A 24,457-nucleotide genomic window follows, 5' to 3' on the forward strand; every position below is an offset into this window, starting at 1 on the left:
ACCAGCTCTGACCGGTTCTTCGGCAATGACGACGTCAGTACAGACTGAGACGTGAAGACCGGTGCCAACGCCGGCGCTGGAGCTGCCTTCAGAGTCCGTACTGAGCGAGAATGTATTGCCCCTGCAAGCCATAGGGCTCCTTGCTGACCTGGAGCCCACCTGCAGTCAGCATAGTGGGCCTTGCAGGAAGCTGGATGGTGGCTGGCAGGCAGTGCCAGGAGCTGACCCGCAATTACCCCAGATGACTTTGAGGTTAATCGGGGTTGAATTCGAATTCTTCTCCCCCCTCCCTTTTGTCCCCCAGAGGCCGGTTTACAGCTTGGTCCAGACATACAGCTCATCCTGGGATCAGCACCAATCACACGTTAGGCATAGGGGCTCTCGGCACGCTCCTCATTGGCCGTACCCATATCCACAAGGGGAATCTGGGGGACGTTCCTTGTTCCTGCAGATCTCGATCTTCCACCCACTCTAGGGCAACCTCTGTACGCGTTCAGTTCAGCCTCCCAAGTCTCTCCTCCTCCTCCCTGAACTGTTGCCCCAACATCACAGCCAGGTTGTTCATCCAGCACTAGGCAGTCTACTCCCTACCACGTGGATGCTGCGTGGCTCAATGAGGAAGAGACGCAGTTAAAGAAGTTCTGCTTAGAGTAGGAAATCTGTGAGGGCCACCCGTTTCTCTAAGTGGAAGCGATTTTCGATTTGGGGGACCTCAGAGGGAATTCATCCTATGTCCATTTGGATTCAGAACGCTCTGGACTATTCATTGCAGTTGAAATCTTTGGGCCTGGCTCTTAGCTCTTCGAAAGTTCATTTGGCTGCGATTTCAGCTTTCTACCCTCCTCTTTGGGGAAAGTTGCTATTTTCAAATCCTATGGTAGGGAGGTTTCTGAAAGGCATTGTCCATCGTTTTCCACCAGCGAAGAAAATGGTGCCGTTGTGGGACCTTAATACAGTGCTCGTGCCACAGATGAGTCTGTTTGAGTCAATAGCAACGTGCTCATGGGCTCTCCGCTCCCAGGAGATGGCCTTCCTGGTAGCTAACACATCCGCTAGACTAGTCAGGGAAGCCTTCATGGCAGCAGATCCCCATACACCCACTTCTTCAAAGGCAAGGTAGCTTCAAGACCACAGCCGAACTTTCTGTCAAAAGTGATCTCTGTGTTTCACCCTAATGAGGTTATTTACTTACCTGTATTTTTTTTCCCAAACCACACTTGGGCGTAGAAGAACGACGCCTTCAGACCTTAAATGTGGGAAAGTGCTCGGCACTTTATCTGGACAGGACTAACCCTTTTCATTCGTCACCTCGCCTCTTCGTATCTTACACTGAGCTGAGCGGATGAAAGGACCATCTGTCTCCGCGAAGTAGATAAGGCCGTGAATTACTGCAGCTTCTGGAGCCGCTCAGATTACGCCCCCAAAGTCCTTACGGGCTCATTCGACGAGCGCTCAAGCAACATCAACAGCGGTTCTTAGAGCGATTTCCCCCGGTGGATGGCTGCAGGGCTGGGCTGGCCCTCCGTGCTGCGCTATCCCCGTGGCTTCTAGGGCTGATGCACGCTTTGGGGAGGCAGTTCTGCAGTCTCTGTGTAAATGGACTCGGAGCCCCGGGAATACATGTCTGCAGCCTCTCGAAGAAGAAAAGACTGTTACTCACCTGTGTTCTTCGAGATGTGGCTGCAGACACACCTTGCACCCCCTCTGCAACAGAGGCTCCAGCCTGGGCTTTGGTGCAAAGGCCCCGAGGGGTCGCGGCAGCTCCGCCCTTCTAGAGCCAGGGAGGCACTGTGAGGCAGGGGGCGGATTTCCCTGGCTTTGGGGCGGGTGTGCACAGCCCTGAGTGGGAGAGGTGCCTGCAGCCACCCCTCGAAGAACAGCAGGGACCAGACAGGTAAGGAACCATCTGCTGCTGTTGATTTGTGCCGAAGGAGTTAAAAGAGCAGAACCTCGTGGGGTACGATTGCTGCTGTCGCTGTCGTATGCGGCTTGCAGGAGCTGCGGGGAGGAGCTGTGCACAGCAGCCCTGGGAACACACGAGGGGAAGGAGTGTGGCCATGTGCAGGAGGGAGCAGCGTCAACAGGAAGTCCCTTGCAGCGCCCGTCCCGGGCACGCTCGGCTGTGCTGGCAGACCCGGCTGCAGCGCTGTGCCCATGACAAGGCCAAGCCCAGCGCCCGGTGCTCGGTTACCCTCCCCCCAACAGCCGGCTGGGTGCGTGGGGGACACAGAGCAGGGTGGTGGCAGGGGAGGCAGTGAGGCCAGGCTTCCTTCTCTGGGAACGCCCTGCGCTCCATCCGGCGGCTGGGTGACTCAGGCCTCCCATCTAGACCAGCTGAACCTCTCGCCAGCCACGGTGGAGTGAGTCGGGCAGAGAGGGGGGGTCTTGTCCCTGCTGCATCTGCCACTGTGCTGAGCCCCCTCGCTGGCAGAGGTGCCAAGCCGGGAACAGAGCCTGAGCTCCCTCCAGGGGGCCCCAGTTCCCCGCGCTGGGGGCACTGAACCGCCACGGAGCACATGGGTGAAGGCAGGAGCGGAGCAGCCCAAGGGGGATGGGAATGCGCAGGCAGTGAGTGCAGTTCCCTGGCAGCCCGGACAGCTCCCTGCTGAGCAGGAGGGGGCAGGGGCTGAATGCAGCGGGGCCCAGGGGTCACCTTCATCCCCCACCCGGGGCAACTGGACAGACAAGCCTGTGTCACGGGGGAGGGGAGCTCTTGGCTAGGTGGGTGAGATGGGGTCATCTCCATGTTACACGGAGGGAAACTGAGGCACAGAGCAGGGTTGGGCCCTGCCCCAGGCTGGGGAGTGGGGGTCAGGGCTGGGAGGTGAAACCAGGGCTTCCGGTCTGTGGAGGCTTTACGGGGAAGGGGCCCAACCCTCCTTGTTTGTCGCACTTTGACCGCCTGGGAGGGGTGTGCCAGGCCCGCTGCCTCCTCCCCAGGCTCTTCTCCGACGCACCAGGAAGCAGGAGGCAAGATCCCTCGTGGGCCCAGCAAGTTCCTGGCCAAGGTAGAGGAGGCCCCGCTTAGCTCTGCCAAACCGCCCCCCACCCCGCGCAGTCGGCTGCCCAGCCCTCCGCCCCTCCCCCGGTGCAGAAAGCAAACACTCTGGCTGGGGGGGGGGGACCCCGACTGCGTGAGCCCCTCCCCGGCACGCCTGGGCCAGCCAGACAGCAAGAGTTAGAGCCCAGGGGCTGAGTGAGAGACACAGGGCTGCAGGGAACAGGGGGGCTAATGGGGGCACCCTCCCCTAGTCCATGCTGGCCCCAGGGTGGTGCTACCGGGAACAGGGGGTGCTCAGTAAGGGGGGCTCTCACCCAGCCATCAGTGCTGGCTCCAGGGTGGTGCTAGGGGCCTGTGCTACCGGGAACGGGGCAGGCTCTCAGTGCAGTGCTAGGGGCCTGAGTCGCTGGAGGTGCCGAATTTCACCCCACACCGTCTCAGTGAGCTAAGGGTGCCTTCCCAAGGGGCAGACTCCCGCCGGGGTAGGGCTGAGGGTGCTGGGAGCCTGTTCCTGCTCTGGGGAGAGCTAGAGGCGTTCACTGTCCATGGGGTGCAATCCGCTCGGGCTCCCTGGGATGGGGCCCCCCGGGGCTGGAGCCAGCAGTGGGGGTGGGGCGGGGTTCCCCCAGCTGGGGAAACATGCTCCATTCCCTGCTTTCTCCTTCCCTCCCACTGCAGCCTTGCTAGGTCTGCCGGCCCGGGCTCCCCGGTGGCCCAGTGGGACGGACGGGTCCTGCCGAGGAATGGAGCCCATGGGCCAGGCCTGGGCACTTCCCACCCGCGGCTGCTGGAGGGAGCCGGCCCCCGCCCTGTGATGGCGACCGCGCCTCCGCCCGGCCTGAGGTTCAAGCTCATCCTGCTGGGGGACTTCGGGGTGGGGAAGACCACCCTGTTCCACCGCATCCGGGCAGGGTGCTTCGTGCCGGGGCCCCTCGCCCCCAACGAGCACCTGGCCGTCTGCCAGAGAACCGTGCGGCTCAGCCACCCCCAGAGCCCCGGCCTGGTGCAGGTACGTGGCCGCGGGCCTGTCCCTCCCCCGTCCCCCCAGGGCTGGGTGTGTCGGCCACGCCAGCGAGGCTCCTTGCAGCAGCACCGGGGTCGCCGAGCCCTGCCACGGGCACCCAGCCTGTCCCTCTCCGGGGAGCCAGGGCACAAAGGGGTTAATGGGCTGTCGGGAGCTGCTCGGCGACCATCCCCCCTGGGAGCGGCTCAGGGCTGGGCTTGTGTTGGCTGAGTGCCTGGGTGGTCCCTGCTGCACAAGCCCGGGGGGGGGGGGGGCAGGGCTGGCTGAATCCCATAAACGAGCTGGTTTTCCTGAGTTCCCCTCTGGACTCTCGCTCCACTCACCACAGCACCCGGGGCTCTGGGCCCATCTAGCCTGGTATCCCGCCTGCATCCTGAGGGAGATGAAACCAGCCGGCTGGGCAGTGCCGTCGTGGGAGGGGGGGAGCCGGGCACGTCCCTGACACCCCCCCAAGCCAGGCGCTTTAGGGCCTGCAGCCTGAGAGCTTCACCATCTAACCCAGCCGGCTCACACGCTCCAGCCAAGCTCCAGTGGCAGTGAGTTCCCCAGGCTTCCCCTGTGCTCTCTGCTGTGCGCAGATCTCCCTGTGGGACACGGCCGGTGAAGAAAGGTTCCTCTCCCTGAGCAGCTGCTACTACCGGGGCGCGGACGCCGTGCTGCTGCTGTACAGCGCCCAGAGCCAGCTCTCCTTCGACAGCCTCCCGCACTGGGTCCGCGTGGCCCAGCAGTACTGCCCGGACGGTAGGGGGGCCCGGGCCGCTCCCACAGTGCGGGGCCAGGGAGAGCCACGTTCCCAATCCCCTCTGCGCTGCTCCCGACTCTGCTCCCTCCCGGAAACGGGTCCCCCTGACCTGCCCATCCCCCCAGCTATTCACCCACCTGAGGGCTGGCGTCCAGCCTGTGCCACCCAGCTCTTTCCCAGGCTGGGCTCCGGTCACGCTCGTTAGGGCAGCGGCTCGTTAAGCCCTGGGCTCCAGGCCAGCTCTCACGAGGTTCCCTGGCAGCTTTGCAAAGTGGCTGGAGACAGAGGGAGGCCGGAAAATTGTTAAAGAGAAAACAGCCACCCTGCCGAGAGAGCACGTGTGCATGTGTGTGTGCGTGCGTGTGTGTGTGTGAATTAACGATGCCCTGGCCAGAGTGCTGCTGTCTTCAGACACGTTTGTAACACTGCGTTGATTTTTAGTGCTCATGACAATGGCGTGTATTGTATGTAAAGCTCTGCCGGTGCCCCTCACTCCCAACCCGCAGCCCCCTGCTAGCTCAGCCCTGGGCTCCCCCACAGCTCTGCCAGTGCCCCTCACTCCCAGCCTGGGGTCCCACCCCCAGCTCTGCTGGTGCCCCTCAATCCCGACCCGCAGCCCCCTGCTAGCTCAGCCCTGGGCTCCCCCCGAAGCTCTGCCAGTGCCCCTCAATCCCGACCCGCAGCCCCCTGCTAGCCCAGCCCTGGGCTCCCCCAGCTCTGCCGGTGCCCCTCAGTCCCAACCTGCAGCCCCCTCCTGTCCCAGCCCTGGGCTCCCCCCCAGCTCTGTCAGTGCCCCTCACTCCCAACCCGCAGCCCCCTGCTAGCTCAGCCCTGGGCTCCCCCCCAGCTCTGCCAGTGCCCCTCACTCCCAGCCCGCAGCCCCCTGCTAGCTCAGCCCTGGGCTCCCCCCCAGCTCTGCCAGTGCCCCTCAGTCCCAGCCTGGGGTCCCCCCCAGCTCTGCTGGTGCCCCTCAATCCCGACCCGCAGCCCCCTGCTGTCCCAGCCTTGGGCTCCCCCCCAGCTCTGCCAGTGCCCCTCACTCCCAGCCTGGGGTCCCACCCCCAGCTCTGCTGGTGCCCCTCAATCCCGACCCGCAGCCCCCTGCTGTCCCAGCCCTGGGCTCCCCCCCCAGCTCTGCCAGTGCCCCTCAATGCTGAACCTCAGTCCTGTGCTCACAGGCACCAACTTAAACTTTCTTTTTTCCAGGAGGGTGTCCACCCCTGCTCTGCCCTGAGGCCCTGCCCCTTCCCCAAGGCCCCACCCTTGCTTCACCTCTTCCCGCCCCGCTCCACCCCGTCCCCCCAGCGCCTCCCACCTGCTGATCAGCGGGTGGCTGGTGGCTGCTAAGTACCCACTATTTTTTTCCCATGGGTGCTCCAGCCCCGGAGTCCGTGCCTATGCCTGGGCTCCCCACGCACAGCTGGGCTGCGCACCGGTGGGATGCTGAAGCCGCGGGGGCCGACCAGGCAGGAAAGGCCCCTCCAGAGAGGCCGTCTCATCTCACCTCGGCTCTTGTCCAAGCAGGCACCGTGAGGCAGAATCGCCCGGTGCTCACATGCTGCTGGCCGGGCCCCCACAGGCCCCGTTCAGGGCCGGGCCCCAGGGTGCTGGGTGCTGTGCAGACAGGTACCGAGACGTGTCCTGCCCCGAAGCGCTAACAGGGAACACGAGGGCCACCCGCAGAGCTGGTCAGCGCTAGGTCCTGGGGCTGTCTCTGTGGCAGGTGTCGTGGCAGGGGCAGGATCTGGAGGGGAAAGGGGGAGTGGGCTGACCGACAGGGCAGCAGGGAACACGGGTGCCCGGCATTGGAGCTGGCAGGGCAGGTGGGGTCCCACCCGGCCGGTTTTGCAGGGTCGAAACCACACTCCAGTGTCCAATGTCCTGCCTTGTTCGCGAGGGCTGCGGAGGGCTCTGGGGGCCCCATCAGAGTGAGTAGGAACGGGGGCCCCCAGCACCACAGCCTGGCACTGCTGCTTCAGGACGTGGCACCTTTAGTGCCAGGGCTCTGCCGTTCCCCCGTGTTTTGTTCCCGGCTGACCCGGCTGGGATCGGGGGGGGGGGGCAGTCCTGCCGTGAGCTGAGCCCCGCTGGGCTCTCGAGCTCTGTACACCAGGGAGTTGGCGCGGATGCTGAGGCAGTGCCAAGGGACAGGGGAGTTCAGGGCGTGGACGCCGGTCTGAACATGTGTCCAGGCCTCCCTACTGTGCGCGGGGCACAGGGCCCTGGCTGGGCCTCCCTGGGTACAGCCCGGCCCCTGGTCACACCCTGCAGCTTGGCAGGTCCTGAGCCCTCGCGTTTTCCCACCCTTCTCTCCCCATCACCCCGTCCCATCTCTGCCTCCTGCAGCCCTCATCTTCCTGCTGGGCAACAAGACTGACCTGGAGCCACGCCTGCCGGAGGAGAAGGCTGAGAGGTTTTCCATGGAGCACGAAGTAGTCGACAGGTTTAACGTGTCGGCCAAGACAGGTAGGGCGGGGCTGCCCCCCTCGCCTCATGCAGCCCGGGAGCTGGGCCCCCAAATGGGCTCGGCACGGCTGGGAGCAGCCGGAGCCCTCTCCGAAACATGGTGCGGCAGCCGGGCGGCTTTCCTGCCCCAGCTGTGTGCCCCACCCTGCCCACGGGGCAGCGAGTTCAGGCTCTCGCCCGTTCAGCCCAGGCCCACCCCTGCTATGGATTTCGGTGGGAGTTAGTACCTTTGGGGAACGGGACGGGAGTGCCCGTGGTCGGTGCTGTGCTGAGATTCCTCCCCCGCTGCTGAGTGGCATCAGACAGGAACCGCTGCCCTGGGGTTGCCAACTTTCGAATCGCAGAAAACCGAACACCTTTGCCCCGCCCCTTCCCTGAGGCCACGCCCCTTCCCTGAGGCCCTGCCCACACTGACTCCATCCCCCCCTTCCTCTGTCGCTCACTCGCTCATTTTCATTGGGCTGAGGCAGGAGATTGGGGTGCAGGAGGGGGTGCGAGCTCTGGCTGGGGGTGCAGACTCTGGGGTGGGGCTGGAAATGAGAAGTTCAAGGTGTGGGAGGGGTGTGGGCTCTGGGAGGGGGCTCAGCACTGGGGCGGGGGGTCAGGGCATGGGAGGAGGTGAAGGGTGTGGGCTCCGGGAGGGAGTTTGGGTGTGGGAGGGGGCTCAGTGCCGGGGCAGGGGGTCGGGGCATGGGAGGAGGTGAAGGGTGCGGGCTCCGGGAGGGAGTTTGGGTCTGCGAGGGGGCTCCGTGCTGGGGCAGGGGGACGGGGCATGGGAGGAGGTGAAGGGTGTGGGCTCCGGGAGGGAGTTTGGGTGCGGGAGGGGGCTCAGTGCCGGGGCAGGGGGTCAGGGCATGGGAGGAGGTGAAGGGTGCGGGCTCCAGGAGGGAGTTTGGGTGTGGGAGGGGCTCCAGTGCTGGGGCAGGGGTCAGGGCATGGGAGGAGGTGAAGGTGTGGGCTCCGGGAGGGAGTTTGGGTGTGGGAGGGGGCTCAGTGCCGGGGCAGGGGTTAGGGCATGGGAGGAGGTGAAGGGTGTGGGCTCCGGGAGGGAGTTTGGGTGCGGGAGGGGGCTCCGCGCTGGGGCAGGGGGCTGGGGCACAGGAGGAGGTGAAGGGTGTGGGCTCCGGGAGGGAGTTTGGGTGTGGGTGGGGGCTCCGCGCTGGGGCAGGGGGTCAGGGCATGGGAGGAGGTGAAGGGTGTGGGCTCCGGGAGGGAGTTTGGGTGTGGGAGGGGCTCCCGCTGGGGCAGGGTCGGGGCAGGGGAGGAGGTGAAGGGTGTGGGCTCCGGGAGGGAGTTTGGGTTTGGGAGGGGCTCCCGCTGGGGCAGGGGTCGGGGCATGGGAGGAGGTGAAGGAGGGAGTTTGGGTGTGGGAGGGGGCTCCGTGCTGGGGCAGGGGGTCAGGGCATGGGAGGTGGTGAAGGGTGTGGGCTCCAGGAGGGAGTTTGGGTGTGGGAGGGGGCTCCGTGCTGGGGCAGGGGGTCAGGGCATGGGAGGAGGTGAAGGGAGTTTGGGTGCGGGAGGGCTCAGTGCCAGGGCAGGGGTCGGGGCATGGGAGGAGGTGAAGGCTCCAGGAGGGAGTTTGGGTGCGGGAGGGCTCTGCGCTGGGGCAGGGGTCGGGGCATGGGAGGAGGTGAAGGGTGTGGGCTCCGGGGGAGTTTGGGTGTGGGAGGGGGCTCCGTGCTGGGGCAGGGGTCAGGCACGGGAGGAGGTGAAGGTGTGGGCTCCGGGAGGGAGTTTGGGTGTGGGAGGGGCTCAGTGCCAGGGCAGGGGGTCGGGGCATGGGAGGAGGTGAAGGGTGCGGGCTCCGGGAGGGAGTTTGGGTGTGGGAGGGGGCTCAGTGCCGGGGCAGGGGGTCAGGGCACGGGAGGAGGTGAAGGGTGCGGGCTCCGGGAGGGAGTTTGGGTGTGGGAGGGGGCTCCGTGCTGGGGCAGGGGGTCGGGGCATGGGAGGAGGTGAAGGGTGCGGGCTCCAGGAGGGAGTTTGGGTGTGCGAGGGGGCTCAGTGCTGTGGCAGGTGGTCAGGGCACGGGAGGAGGTGAAGGGTGTGGGCTCCGGGAGGGAGTTTGGGTGCGGGAGGGGGCTCAGTGCCAGGGCAGGGGGTCGGGGCATGGGAGGAGGTGAAGGGTGCGAGCTCCGGGAGGGAGTTTGGGTGTGGGAGGGGGCTCAGTGCCAGGGCAGGGGGTCAGGGCACGGGAGGAGGTGAAGGGTGTGGGCCCGGGAGGAGTTTGGGTGCGGGAGGGCTCAGTGCCAGGGCAGGGGGTCGGGGCATGGGAGGAGGTGAAGGGTGTGGGCTCCGGGAGGGAGTTTGGGTGCGGGAGGGGGCTCAGTGCCAGGGCAGGGGGTCGGGGCATGGGAGGAGGTGAAGGGTGTGGGCTCCGGGAGGGAGTTTGGGTGCGGGAGGGGGCTCCGCGCTGGGGCAGGGGGTCAGGGCATGGGAGGAGGTGAAGGGTGCGGGCTCCGGGAGGGAGTTTGGGTGCGGAGGGGGCTCAGTGCCAGGGCAGGGGTCAGGCACGGGAGGAGGTGAAGCTCTGGGAGGAGTTTGGTGTGAGGGCTCAGTGCCGGGGCAGGGGTCAGGGCACGGGGAGGTGAAGGGTGTGAGCTCCGGGAGGGAGTTTGGGTGTGGGAGGGGGCTCAGTGCTGGGGCAGGGGGTCGGGGCATGGGAGGGGGTGAAGGGTGTGGGCTCTGGGAGGGAGTTTGGGTGTGGGAGGGGGCTCCGCGCTGGGGCAGGGGGTCGGGGCATGGGAGGGGGTGAAGGGTGCGGGCTCCGGGAGGGTTCCCATGTATGACCCACAGACACACACTGCTCTTTTCCCCACCCACAGCCCCTGTGCACACCCGGCCCTCGTGTACACACTCACGTATGGAGCCTCCGTTCTCACGCACAGCCCTAGAGACACACGCCTGTGCACTGACACACGCAGAGCCCTCCCATCACACTCACACTCTGCGGATGAGGCGGGTCCCCTGGGGGGGGGACTCCTGGGGGGGGACTCCTGGTGCTGCCGCCCACTGCCGAGCCGCTGCGGTCTCGCCCTGCAGGAGAGAACGTGGACAGGTGCATGCAGGACGTGGTGCAGCGGCTTGTCCTCAAGAGCGGTCCTGGGAGCAACGGGCTGACCGAGCGGCTGCAGGAGGCCGACTCCTCCAGCCCCTGTGCGTGCTGAGAGCCCTGGGGATGCCTGGCAAACCCGCTCTGTGCTTCAGGAACCTGCTGGGGGCGCAGCCTGAGCCCCGAATCCCGTCACTGTGCCACCACCAGCCACAGCTCCTGCCGGGCGTGGAGCCACCCTGGGAGAGACCCTCCTGCCCTGGTACCAGAACATGCTGCCGGATACTCCCTGCCGTGGGTGGTGAAGCACCTCGTGCCGTGCAGGCACCTTTGTCCCCTGAAAGGGGAGGCCAGACCCCAGGGCCTGCACGTGGGCTGCACCCGGTCACTGGGAGACCCACGCGCACACACTGGGCCCAGCAGGAAGCCAGGGCAGTGGTTATGGGGGCTGTTCTGCCCTCTGGGCCGGCAGCGAAGCAATGTCCCCACCCGGTGCCGGAGGGGCTCTGGGTCCTGTTTGAGAGATGGTGTGAAAAGCAGCCCCGGCTCCCGAGTGCTCATTGCAAATCCCATTGTTCTCTGTGCAGGGTGGAGGGGTATGTGGCACTGAGTACCGCGGGGCAACACCCAGCAGCCCCATGTTCATCCTTGTGAAATGATTGTGTAGGAGCCAATGCAAAGTTTGCCATGTCGGGTGTCTCCAGAAGGCTCATGAAATGCACTGAGCAGTGTTGTTACAGTGATGTTAGAGGTTGTAATTTCATGTCTATAGTTACGAGGCTGAAAATGTGTCGTCATGGCTTAAAACAAGCCCAGGCAAAGCTCTCCAGGAGCAGAGGGGCAGTTCACACCTCATCAGGGCAGGTATGGGACAGACCCAGCCCAGCCTCACAGGAACAAAGGACACTGGCCTAGGCAGCAACACAGGATCTGTTGGACTCTGGAGTGAGTCACCCCCCTTCCCTTGGTCAGTCTGGGACTGCGATGAGGTAATGCTCACCTGCCTCTGAAGGGGGGGGGGCAAAGCCAAGAGGGAAGAAAGAACATGATAAAAGGGAGAAACATTTGCCAGGCTCGTCCCCTCTCTTCCACCTGCATCGACAGACACCGGCTGAAGCGCTGGTCAAAGGCAGAGCCTGGCTGAAGGGCGACCAGCCGGCCCGTGGTGAGAAGCATCTAAGTTTGTAAGGGCATCAAAAGTGTCAAGGTCAGCTTAGAATGCGTCCTGCCTTTAATTCATTTGACCAAATCCGACTTATTGTGCTTTGACAAAAGAACGGCCACACTGGGTCAGACCAAGGGTCCGTCCAGCCCAGTATCTGCCTGCCGACAGTGGCCAATGCCTGGTGCCCCAGAGGGAGTGAACCAACAGGCAGTGATCAAGTGATCTCTCCCCTGCCATCCACTCAGAGGCTAGGGACACCATTCCTTACCCAGCCTGGCTAATAGCCGTTAATGGACTTAACCTCCATGAATTTATCCAGTTCTCTTTTAAACATTGTTATAGTCCCAGCCTTCACAACCTCCTCAGGTAAGGAGTTCCACAGGTTGACTGTGCGCTGCGTGAAGAAGAACTTCCTTTTATTTGTTTTAAACCTGCTGCCCATTAATTTCATTTGGTGACCCCTAGTTCTTATGGGAACAAGTAAATAACTTTTCCTTATTCACTTTCTCCACATCACTCATAATTTTATATACCTCCATCATATCCCCCCTTAGTCTCCTCTTTTCCAGGCTGAAAAGTCCCAGTCTCTTTAATCTCTCATCATATGGTCCCATTCCAACCCCCCAGTCATTTTAGTTGCCCGTCTCTGAACCTTTTCTAGTGCCAGTATATCTTTTTTTGAGGTGAGGAGACCACTTCTGTTCGCAGTATTCGAGATGTGGGCGTACCATGGATTTATATAAGGGCAATAAGATATTCTCTGTCTTATTCTCTATCCCCTTTTTAATGATTCCTAACATCTTGTTTGCTTTTTTGACCGCCTCTGCACACTGCGTGGACGTCTTCAGAGAACTATCCATGATGACTCCAAGATCTCTTTCTTGATTCGTTGTAGCTAAATTAGCCCCCATCATATTGTATGTATAGTTGGGGTTATTTTTCCCAATGTGCATTACTTTACATTTACCCACATTACATTTCATTTGCCATTTTGTTGCCCAATCACTTAGTTTTGTGAGATCTTTTTTAAGTTTTTCACAGTCTGCTTTGGTCTTAACTATCTTGAGCAGTTTAGTGTCATCTGCAAACTTTGCCACCTCACTGTTTACCCCTTTCTCCAGATCATTTATGAATAAGTTGAATAGGATTGGTCCTAGGACTGACCCTTGGGGAACACCACTAGTTACCCCTCTCCATTCTGAGAATTTACCATTAATTCCTACCCTTTGTTCCCTGTCTTTTAACCAGTTCTCAATCCATGAAAGGACCTTCCCTCTTAGCCCATGACAACTTAATTTATGTAAGAGCCTTTGGTGAGGGACCTTGTCAAAAGCTTTCTGGAAATCTAAGTACACTATGTCCACCGGATCCCCCTTGTCCACATGTTTGTTGACCCCTTCAAAGAACTCTAATAGATTAGTAAGACACGATTTCCCTTTACAGAAACCATGTTGACTATTGCCCAACAATTTATGTTTTTCTATGTGTCTGACAATTTTATTCTTTACTATTGTTTCAACCAATTTGCCCAATACTGACATTAGATTTATTGGTCTGTAATTGCCGGGATCACCTCTAGAGCCCTTTTTAAATATTGGCGTTACATTAGCTAACTTCCAGTCATTGGGTACCAAAGCCGATTTAAAGGACAGGTTGTCACGGAGTGTGGGGGAGTCAGGCCCTGCACCCCCGGGCTCCCTGCCGATTCACCAGGACTCTCAGCCAGCCAGTAAAGCAGAAGGTTTATTTAGACGACAGGAACACAGTCCAACACAGGTCTTGCAGGCACAGATAACCGGATCCCCCGTCCCCATTTCTCGGGATCAGAGCCCTCTCTCCTGCTTCCCTCTATCCCCCAGCCAACTCCAGTCTGCCCCCTCTCCCCCCACAGGTTACAAACCATAGTTAATAGTTCCGCAACTTCACATTTGAGTTCTTTCAGAACTCTTGGGTGAATGCCATCTGGTCCCGGTGACTTGTTAATGTTGAGTTTATCAATTAATTCCAAAACCTCCTCTAGACACACCTCAATTTGTGATAGTTCCTCAGATTTGTCACCTACAAAAGCTGGCTCAGGTTTGGGAATCTCCCTAACATCCTCAGCCGTGAAGACTGAAGCAAAGAATCCATTTAGTTTCTCCACAATGACTTTATCGTCTGTAAATGCTCCTTTTGTATCTCTTTTGTATCTTTTGATTTATAATCACTTAAAATTTATCTTTGTAGTTAATAAATGTGTTTGTTTATTCTACCTGGAGCAGTGTGTTTGGTTTGAAGTGTGTCAGAGTCTCCCCTTGGGATAACAAGCCTGGTACATATCAATTTCTTTGTTAAATTGACGAACTCATATAAGTTTGCAGCGTCCAGCGGGTATAACTGGACCCTGCAAGACGGAGGTTCCTAGGGTTGGGTCTGGGACTGGAGATATTGGCTAGTGTCATTTGGTTGCACAATCCAAGGAGCAGCTGACATGCCAGAGGCTGTGCGTGACCAGCCCAGGTCACTAGAGCAGGGTAAGGCTGGCTCCCAGAGTCGAGCATTGGAGTGACCCAGCCAATCACCGGTCCAGATAACACCAGGGGAACGTCACAGGGTAACCCCACTGTCTTGTGCCCTGGCCAGATGCCACGTCCAGCACCTGGGCTGGGCGGGGCTCTGGGAGCAACGAACAAGGAAAAGTAGGCTGCACAGCAGGTCACTTCTTTGCAGGTGGCCATGGTGGGGTTGGGGGACCGATCCCAGACTCGCTCTTTTCCAGCACTGCAGAGAAGGGAGGAGGCATTGAGGTGACGGAGAGGGAACAAGCTGTCAAGGCACTGACAGTCCCCAGCACCAGGAGGGATACGCCACCACTAATACTACGTGAGCTGCACCAGAGGGCGTGGTACCTGGGACCCTGGTTGCACCCGTGCTGCCCACGATCTGGGGAGCCACAGCGAGTCTCATCGCAGGGCTCAGGAAACTAGCTGAAATGCTCCATTGGGTGAAATATTTGGCTCCATGGAAGTCAGTGGCAAAGTTCCTGCTGGCTTCCCTGGAACTAGGAGTTCACGCATAGATCGTTAAGGCTAGAAGGGACCATTAGCCTGACCTCCTCAGCAGGATCTCCCCCAGCTCCACCGGTTCCAAGCCCAGCTGCTTGTGTCTGGCTGAGGCAGCTCCTTCAGGAAAGGATCCTGTGTTGATGTGAAGACGGCAGAGATGGAGAATCCACCACTTGGTGATGGTTTGTTGCAGTGGTTAACTGCCCTGCCTGTTAGAAAGACGACGACACATTTTTAACTTCTATTTGTCTGGCTTTAACTTCCAGCCCCAGTCTCTTGTTCTGTCTTTGCTAAAAGAGAGATTCCGCGTAGTGCTTGGTAGCTTCTCCCTGTGTTGATTGTTCCAGTCTCAGAGCAATCACGAAACACCAGGGACAAGCCTGCCTGGGCTCTGCAAGGGAAAGTCGCGCCTCTCCGATGTGCTAGAATTCTTTGAGCATGTCAGCACATGGCGGAGAAAGGAGACCCAGGTGATCCTGGTTCCCTAGCAGCCCCTCCGCTGGTGGAGAAGCCTTGGGCTGGAGGCTGTGTTACCTAGCAGCAATGTGTTCTTGGGGAACCAGGGCGCAGTACCCAGCCTGTCTGACTCAGGAAAGACACCGCCCCCCAGCCTCTGCTTGAACCGAATCTGCATCAGAAGAAAGACAAAAAGCAATGGCAAGGCCATGGGAGACACCTCAACCCCAGGGACAAGGGTGACAGGATTAAGGAAACTCTCCTAGGCTCATTTGCATGGAAGATGGGACAGGGAGGCATCTCCATTAGCTACAGAATGGAGACCAGAGACTCCAAGGCAAGAACCACACTGAACTCTGGGACCAGCGAAGCAGGGAAGCAGTGCATGATGGGGGATCTCTGCTCCAGATGCTAATGAACCCACGCTACACACCCCCAGCTCAGCAGTTATCAGACCAATTCTAGTCATGACTCCTTGATTGGGATCCAAACACTGAAGCAGCCTAGCTGCATTGTGAGCTCCCTCCAAGGGACACTGCCCATGGCCAGGAATGAGCAGCTCCCATGTCTAGCCTGAACAAAACAACTTTGGTGTCTCCCTTGTTTACACATCAACAAATCCCGTGTTCTCCCTTGAACCATTGTTGTTTCTCTACAGAAACCCCTGCCCACGCTCAAGTGTGTTCTGAGGCCTGGATCCAAAATCTGCACCAGTTCCACTAGGACTTCATCTCCTGACTGATCGGGCTGGGGGCTCTGCCTGTCTAGGCACCAGCTTGTTTTGCTCGTGCCTAGAGCCGCCCCTGCTCCAGCCCTCCGGACCCTCAGCTACCACCACCACCTGGGACCCCGATCGATTCAAGCTTCATGCAGTGGTGAGAACCCAGCTCTCTCTCGGTGTAGCCGCCTGACCCCGCCTTGTGTCATCAGTGATAGTTTCTAAACCCAACTTTTACAATGACGTTTGTTAGATTTAACATCATCACTGTTCTGTTTGTTTGACTCCCCTGTGGTTATTATCTGGCAATAAATAACTTTCATGGTTCAGCACCCAAAAGTCCCGTGGGGTTTGCTCATCAGGTGGGTTCCTGCCAGAACAATTGTAATGTGAAGGTGGGGGTAGGGACGTGCTGAACCTGGGACACGACGGTGGCGGCGTGGAAGTGCTGCTCCACCCAGCCTGCTCAGGCGGGCTCTGTTCCGGTGCGGTGCCCGTGGCATGTGAGGGTGACAGCCTGGCGGTGCTGCTCGACCCAGCCTACTGAGCGCTCTGTTAAGATGTGTGTGCGTCCAGTTCTGGGGCTGGAGGAACCCAGGTCCTGCAGGATGGCTCCATTGGGAGGGGACTTGCCGCAGGGAGAAGTAGAGCTCCGTATGAAAACACACGTGACACAAGCAGAACATTGATAGAATTACAGAATCCCACCCCCCCTGCCTCCAGAAGAGTAACCGGAATAAATGAGCAGACCCCTAAGTAACGGGCAAAGCTGGTAACAGCAGTCACTGGCGAGGCAGCCTTAGACTGGGGCAGGGATCGCTCAGTGGTTTGAGCATTGGCCTGCTAAACCCAGGGTTGTGAGTTCAATCCTTGAGAGGGCCACTTAGGGATCTGGGGCAAAATCATTACTTGGTCCTGCTAGTGAAGGAGGGGGCTGGACTCAATCCTTCCAAGGTCCCTTCCAGTTCTAGGAGATTGGTATATCTCCAATTACTATTTATTATAATGGTGTCTGGGGTGACAAAGGTACAATGCAGATGTGCCTGCTGCTGTGTCCGAGCCTGGCGCTGCGGCAGCTTCCCTGCGGGGCGGGGTAACAACGAGGACAAAACACGCCAGGCCAGGAGACTCTTGGTTCCAAGGCACCCCTGTGTAGGGTGACCAGATGTCCCGATTTTATAGGGACGGTCCCGATTTTTGGAACTTTTTTATATAGGCTCCTATTACCCCCCAGCCCCATCCCAATTTGTCACCCTTGCTGTCTGGTCACCCTCCCCCCGTGGCCTGTGCCCCCGCTCTCAGAAGCAGCCCTGCTTGTCTCCTTTCTGTGCCCAGGGCCGGTTTGCTTCCTGCTGCAGCAGGACAGTGGGAGCAACTTTCCTCCCCTCTGTAACCTCGGAGAAGCTGCTGGTGAACCGCGAGTGAGCAGCCGGGTGTCGGGGCTGAGAACGGACCATCCTGGTGACGTGGTGGGAGGCGGCTGGTTCCAAACCTCCAATTCCACAGTCCCTCCGCCCCCCTCCCCATGTGCTGCTGAAGATCACCGGCGTGGGGCAGGCCTGAGCTGTTTCCAGGCAGCCCCCTGGTTCTGCAGTGAGACTTGGTTTCCCCTCTCGGGCCTCTCCTGCGGGGGCTGCAGGCAGCAGGTCACTGGATGTTTTTCAGGGCTCAGGGCTTGGCAGAGCGTGGGCACTGCAGTGTACACTCAGCAATCAGGCAGGCAGTGGAAAGGCCAAAGGGACCCAGAGCACTTTGCCTTCTGCAGCTGCTTGGGCAAGGCTGTATCCAGCACTTGGAAACATTCCCTCCCAACCCACCTGCGTGAGATCGTCGTCCTCGTTTCATAGACGGGGAAACTGAGGCACAAGGCAGTTAAATGTTCCCGGCCAGAGTTTGTTGGTTTCTTTCCATTGAAGTAATTACACAAAAGACACCCAGACAAGGTTTCCAGGCTGCACTGCGATATCCCCAGCAAGCCAGACTGCCCAAACAGGCCAGCGTCTGCACTTTGCTTTGTCCTCCGGAGCGATGAGCAGCCTAGCAGCCATCGGCTACGAGTTCCCACCCAGCCCTTCCTAAGGGAGCACAGTTCTGTTCTGGTGGAAGCATGACAGAAAACATTTAAAAAATAGCTTCTAAGAAGCTTTCCAGAGGTCACCCCAATTCCAGCCTCGGGCTCCGGCCTGCGTCCCTCCTTCCAACGCTCCCCTCAAGGCGTCCTGCCGTTCGCTGGAGCAGGAAGCAGGCCCTGAGTCCGTTTAAACTTGGACTTTTCTTTATCGGTCTTGGGAGAAGCTAGTTTGAAGCAGCCTACGCGAGCCTGTCCCGGCGGTGTCACACCTGAGTGAATTTGCCTAATCACCCCCTGCTGCTCTGAGTTCCCGGAGGGCTGTGGTCACCCTCCCCCCATGGAACTACAGACAGTCCCTGGCCCACAACGATCCAGAGAGCTCCCCAAGACACTGCGAGGCACAGGCACCGACCCCGGGGCGCTCCGGGCTCAAGCACCCACTGGGAAAAAATAGGGGGTGCTCAGCACCTGCAGGGCTGGATTCATCTTTTGTGGGCCCCGCCCCATCCCGAGGCCCCACCCACTGTTCAGCCTTTCCCCCCTGAGGCCCCAGCAGCTGCTTGCACGAGAGGGGGAAGGGGGGAGGAGCCCCCAACAGCAAAACCAGAAGCCGGTGCCTGTGCTGTGGGGCGTTGCCAGCTCTGTCACAGCAAGGCAAGGCAGCTCCCGCTGGGGCCCGGAGAGCATCCCTGGGCAGAGCTGTTCCCGCCGCATTTCCTCTTGCGCCCCATCTCCTGCGACATCTGCAGTGAAACCAGCCCTCTGGATTGACGCTAGTCTGGTGCCAGCTGACTGGGCTGGTGCTGATCCCACAGCAGGACCCACCGGAGTGTGGGAGGTTCTTAGTCACCAGTATCTGCATTCGCTGCACCAGGACATTGACCACTGAGCGTGTCAGTTTGAACCACGGATCTTCCATTTTTAACCCCATAAACCATCTCCTTTCCTTGGCGGCCAAGGATCTCAAAGTGCCTGATGGGCTAATTCATTCACCCTCACCCACCTGGGAGCTGGACAGTACCATTATCCCATCTTACGGAGGGGGAAACTGAGGCCTGCTTTGTGCTAGTAAGGCCTTGTCCCTGCTCCTGTGAACATAGATGGACACTTCTAACCATTCACAGGGTGCAGGATTGGGCCATTAGTTCCCATCCTGTGTCTTGATCCTTAAACCCGAGGCCATGGCTCCTCTGCCAAACTCAGAGCTGGATTCATTGTAAAAGTCCCTCGTAAAGGTGGCCTGCAAGGGTGGGGAAATGGAGCCTGCACCCTTATTTGCTTGGCTCCTTCAAACACTTTGGGGGGTGATTATTTGGTGGGGTTTTTGTTAGTGTCAAAGGGGATGGCTGGAATATCCATTCCAAGCCGCGACACTAAATGGAGCAGGAACCAACTAAGTCTTGTTAGCAGAGCTCCCAAAAGTCAGACTCCAACGAGGAACCAGTTTTGGAGGGAGGAAGCCCAACTCCTTCTGTTCATTGAGTCATAGATTCCATGGCCAGAAGGGACCACTGGGGTCATCCAGTGTGACCTCTTGTGTGACACAGGCCAGAGACCTGCCCCCAAATAACTCCTAGAGCAGAGCTTTAGAAAACCATCCCATCCTGATTTTAAAATGGTTGGTGATGGAGAATCCACCACGACTCTTGGTAAAACTGTTCCAATGTTTAATTACTCTCACTGGTAAAAATGTTACGCCTCCTTTCAAGTCAGCATTTGTCCAGTTTCAGCTTTGAGCCATTGGATCGGGTCAGATCTTTCTCTGCTAGATCGGAGAGCCCACCATCAAATATTTGTTCACCACGTAGGGACTCATAGACGGTGATCAACTCACCCATTAACCTTCTCTTTGGTAAGCTAAATAGATCGAGCTCTTGAGTCTATCCCTGTAAGGCAGGTTTTCTAATCCTGGAATCATTCTCATGGCTCTTCTCTGACCCCTCTCCAATTTATCAGCAGCCTTCCTGCCTCTTGGGCACCAGAGCTGGACAAAGGGCTCCAGCAGCGCTCGCACCAGTGCCAAATACAGAGGGGAAATAACCTCTCTGCTCCTCCTCGAGATTTCACTCTTTAGGCATCCCCAGACCACATTCACCCTTTTGGCCACAGCGTAGTGCTGGGAGCTCACGTTCAGCTGATTGGCCCCCAAATCTTTTTTCAGTGTTGCTGCTTCCCAGGATAGAGGCCCCCATCCTGTGAGCATGGCTGACAGCCTTTGTTCCTAGATGTTCCTGTGACGTTGCGCTCCATATTCTTCATGGAAATATGCTCATGATATGGATGTGACATAACTGAGATGTACTTTAAGCAAGATGGGTCTTGTAAGGTATCATTGGAAAGGTTCTGATTTACTGAATGTGATTATCCAATTTGTGTGCATGTATCATTTCAGTATCTAACGTTAGGCATACGGACTATGTAACCATTGCAACGGGGTGTGTATTGGGAAGACACCCACCTAGGACAAGCCATCAGATTTGATGGGCCATGAGGAAGGAACAACAAGACCATGAGGATACTAATCTCTCTCCCTCCTGGGAGGAGTCCTGGGACCAACCTGTGACACTACTAGGTCGGGTGGTCCTGTCACGTTACCTGGGACTTCTCGTAACTACACTAAAAGGGAAGGGGCTCAAGTTTGGGAAACAAAGGATTCCCGCCTTCTGTAAATCTTATCGAAGGGTGGGGAGGGAGGCAACGGAGACTCCACTCCATGGCCTGGCTGCCAGAGAAGAAAGGCGGCTAAAGACACCTGAAGGGAAGGCGGGGGGAGAGTCCAGACTGAGATGGGTCCAGTCTGAAAAGAAATAGAACTGGACTCTGAACCACAGAAACTTTGCAACCTGCCTAGAACAACATGTAGGGTAAGAAATGACATTGTGTCACCTGTTGCTTAAGTGTACGGCGCTTAGCTTGCGTGTTTTGTTTTATTTGCTCAGTAATCTGCTTGGTTCTGTCTGTTATCTCTTATACTCACTTAAAATTCACCTTTGGTACTTAATAAACTTATTTCTTGTTTATAATATAACCCCATTTGTACAATTCATAACTGGGGGCGGGGGAGGGAAGAGGCTGTGCATATCTTCCTCCACATTGAGGGAGGAGGCAGATTTCATAATATACTAGGGCTGTCAAGTGATTAAAAAAATTAATTGCGATTATTCGCACTCTTAATAATAGAATACCATTTCTTTAAATATTTTGGGTTGTTTTCTACATTTTCAAATATATTGATTTCAGTTACAACATAGAATTACAATGCAGACTTTATATTTGTTTTTACAAGTATTTGCACTATTAAAAAAACCCAAAAGAAATAGTTTTTTTCAATTCACCTAATACAAGTACTGTAGTGCAACCTCTTTATCATGAAAGTTTAACTTACAAATGCAAAATTATGTATAAAAAAAGCTGCATTCAAAAATAAACAAAGTAAAATTTTAGAGCCTGCAAGTCCACTCAGTCCTACTTCTTGTTCAGCCAATCTCTCAGATAAACAATTTTGGTTACATTTTCAAGAGATAATGCTCCCTGCTTCTTGTTTACAATGTCACCTGAAAGAGAACAGGCATTCACATGGCACCGTTGTAGCTGGTGTCGCAAGATATTTACGTGCCAGATGCGCTAAAGATTCATATGTCCCTTCATGCTTCAACCACCATTCCAGAAGACATGCATCCATGCTGATGACGGGTTCTGCTCAATAATGATCCAAAGCAGTGCGGACCAACGCATGTTCATTTTCATTATCAGATGCCACCAGCAGCAGGTTGATTTTCTTTTTTGGTGATTCGGGTTCTGTAGTTTCCGCATGAGAGTGTTGCTCTTTTATGACTTCTGAAAGCATGCTCCACACCTCATCCCGCTCAGATTTTGGAAGGCACTTCAGATTTTTGAATGTTGCATGGAGTGCTGTAGCGATCCTTAGAAATCTCACATTGGGACCTTCTTTGCGTTTTGTCAAATCTGCAGTGAAAGTGATCTTAAAATGGACAACATGTGCTGAGTCATCATCCAAGACTGCTATAACGTAAAATATATGGCAGAATGCGGGTGAAACAGAACAGGAGATGTACAGTTCTCCTCCCAAGGAGTTCAGTCACAAATTTAATTAACACATTTTTTTAATGAGCATCATCAGCAGGGAAACATGTCCTCTGGAATGGTGGCCGAAGCACGAAGGGACATACGAATGTTAAGCATATCTGGTATGTAAATACCTTGCAATGTCGGCAACAAAAGTGCCATGTGAATGTCTGTTCTCACTTTCTGATGACATTGTAAATAAGGCCTGGTCTACACTGGGGGGGGTCGAACTAAGGTACGTGACTTCAGCTACACGAATAGCGTAGCTGAAGTCGAACTACCTTAGTTCGAACTGCCTACCTGTCCAGATGCCGCAGGATCGAAGTCCGCGGCTCCCCCGTTGACTCCGCCACCGCCGTTCGCACTGAAGTTTTGCATTGTTTTGTTTTTCAGTGCAGTTATGTAACAAAAAAATCTAAATTTGTAAGTTGTACTTGCATGACAAAGATTGCACTACAGTACTTGTGTGAGGTGAACTGAAAATTTATATTTCTTTTATCATTTTTACAGTGCAAATATTTGTAATAAAAAATAATATACACTTTGATTTCAATTAGAACACAGAATACAATATATATGAAAATGTAGAAAAACATCCAGAATATTAAATTAATTTCAATTGGTATTTTATTGTTTAACAGCGCGATTAAAACTGCAATCAATATTTTTAGTCTCGCTTAATTTTTTTGAGTTAATTGCATGAGTTACCTGCGATTAATTGACAGCCCTATAATATCCCTTTGGGGCTGCACTTCAAGGGAGGTGGACACCTGAGTGCGGGGCAAGTCCCTTAAGATGAATCTTCCCAGAGCTGATCTTAGTGTCTGTCTCAGTTGGGTGTGGCCCTGCCTGGGTGTTTGCTGGAGGATGCTCAGCAAGACAGGTCAAAAGGGGGCCCAGGCTGGTAGAACAGGCGGGCTCAGTGGTATCTCAGCACGTCAGGTGGCATCCTAAAGGGGGCAGCCTGTCACAGTTCCATTTACATTTTGTCAGATTCAAGTGCGTATTGTTTGCTTGCGCCCAGTTTACCAAGTGATCCTGATCGTTCTATCTGTTCGGGAGGGAGGGCTCCCACCATAACAGCCTCCAGACACCCTTCATTCCCATCCCCACCCCCACTTGTATCCTTCAGCAAAACCAGGGGTAGACCTGATACACCTCTACCCCGATATAACGCGACCTGATATAACGCAAATTCAGATATAACGCGGTAAAGCAGCGCTCCGGGGGGCAGGGCTGTGCGCTCTGGCGGATCAAAGCAAGTTTGATATAACGCGGTTTCACCTATAACGTGGTAAGATTTTTTGGCTCCCGAGGACAGCGTTATATCAAGGTAGAGGTGTATTTCTAAAGGTAAACAGAAAATATTAAAAAAAAAATCCTTCAGACCATTTTCCCCCATTATAAAGAAAGGCAAAAGGTCAGTTTTAAAAATACTCTTTTGCTGGTCACTTTTTAACACAAAATACCATTCCAGGGCAAAGTCCACAGGAACAGAGGAGATCCTTGGGCATCTTTCAGGGTTGGGGCCATTTCTTTCTTCTTTAGGAGGAGAACCAGGCCCTGGATGTCGGCCAGACGGATGATTACAGACTGAGAAGAGCTGGGAATGGTTGGAAAGTTAAAAGTAGCAACTCTGTGTTAATGCTGCAGGCCAGGAGAATGGCAATCATTTCCTGTTTGGTTCTGCGACTCTAGTATAAAACTGGCCCAGTCCCAAATGGGATTGGGATTGCTGACTAGATAAGTGTCATTAATATGCAAATTACTCTCCCTTTTTGTCTCCAGAATTCAACATCAAAGGAATATCATCTCCAAGCACAAGAGCATCCAAATGAGCCAGGAACAACAGGCCATTGTTCACACAGCTCCTGAAAGGCTAAAAGTGCTTCGGGTTAGACTGGTCGCTGCTATTTTGCAGCCGGTTGGGGATTTTGGTTTCTGGGTGTCCTTGCCAAAAGAAAGGTCCCGCGGAAAACACGGATCAGGCAGAAACGGCCATTATTCTTCCTGGGGCCCGAACAGCTTCTAACACGCCACATGCACCTGCCTGCCCACAGCTCATCATGCACATGTCCAGCATAGGCTGTGCAAAACCAAGGTGGGACATGTAGCAGCACGCAACGGTCTGGCCTCTGACAGCCAGCAGGGCTGTTAGCCAAGGCCTTGTCTGCACTGGGGATTTTAGCCACTGGTAAAGCTGCCCCAGTGCAGACCCCTAGGCTAGCCATTGCATTGCATTGCTGCATTGACTAGCTCAGGGGTCGGCAACCTTTCAGAAGTGCTGTGCCGAGTCTTCATTTGTTCACCCTAATTTAAGGTTTCACGTGCCAGTCATACATTTTAACGTTTTTAGAAGGTCTCTTTCTATAAGTCTATAATATAGAACTAAACGTTGTTGTATGTAAAGTAAATAAGGTTTTTAAAAAGTTTAAGAAGCTTCATTTAAAATTAAATTAAAATGCAGAGCTCCCCGGACCAGTGGCCAGGACCCGGCCAGTGTGAGTGCCACTGAAAATCAGCTCGCGTGCCGCCTTCGGGGAAGGGGAAGTTACTTCTTGAGCTTCACAAACCAAACCGCCCTGTGAAACAAGATGCACGTAGGAGATGAGATACCCCAGCAGATCCTCAGAAG

At 56.5% G+C, this 24,457-nt stretch overlaps 1 protein-coding gene across 4 annotated transcripts; it reads left to right on the forward strand.

Annotated features, from left to right (window-relative positions):
• The first annotated feature begins 1,903 nt into the window (after positions 1-1,903).
• On the forward strand, positions 1,904-11,135 carry LOC120398885 (ras-related protein Rab-30-like). Of its 4 annotated transcripts, XM_039526642.1 has the most exons (5): positions 1,904-2,360; positions 3,680-4,010; positions 4,604-4,766; positions 7,114-7,233; positions 10,273-11,135. In XM_039526642.1, exons 1-5 carry the CDS (start codon positions 2,155-2,157, stop codon positions 10,395-10,397), a joined length of 945 nt encoding a protein of 314 aa, XP_039382576.1. In that variant the 5' UTR covers positions 1,904-2,154; the 3' UTR covers positions 10,398-11,135. The 4 variants fall into 4 exon arrangements, with proteins under 4 accessions (XP_039382576.1, XP_039382575.1, XP_039382577.1 ...); XM_039526641.1 differs by lacking the exon at positions 10,273-11,135 and having other exon boundaries at positions 7,114-7,606; XM_039526643.1 differs by lacking the exon at positions 10,273-11,135 and having other exon boundaries at positions 1,904-2,213; positions 7,114-7,606.
• Positions 11,136-24,457: the final 13,322 nt, after the last annotated feature.

Source organism: Mauremys reevesii, linkage group 2 (assembly GCF_016161935.1).
Source record: "Mauremys reevesii isolate NIE-2019 linkage group 2, ASM1616193v1, whole genome shotgun sequence".
Taxonomy (NCBI): domain Eukaryota; kingdom Metazoa; phylum Chordata; order Testudines; family Geoemydidae; genus Mauremys; species Mauremys reevesii.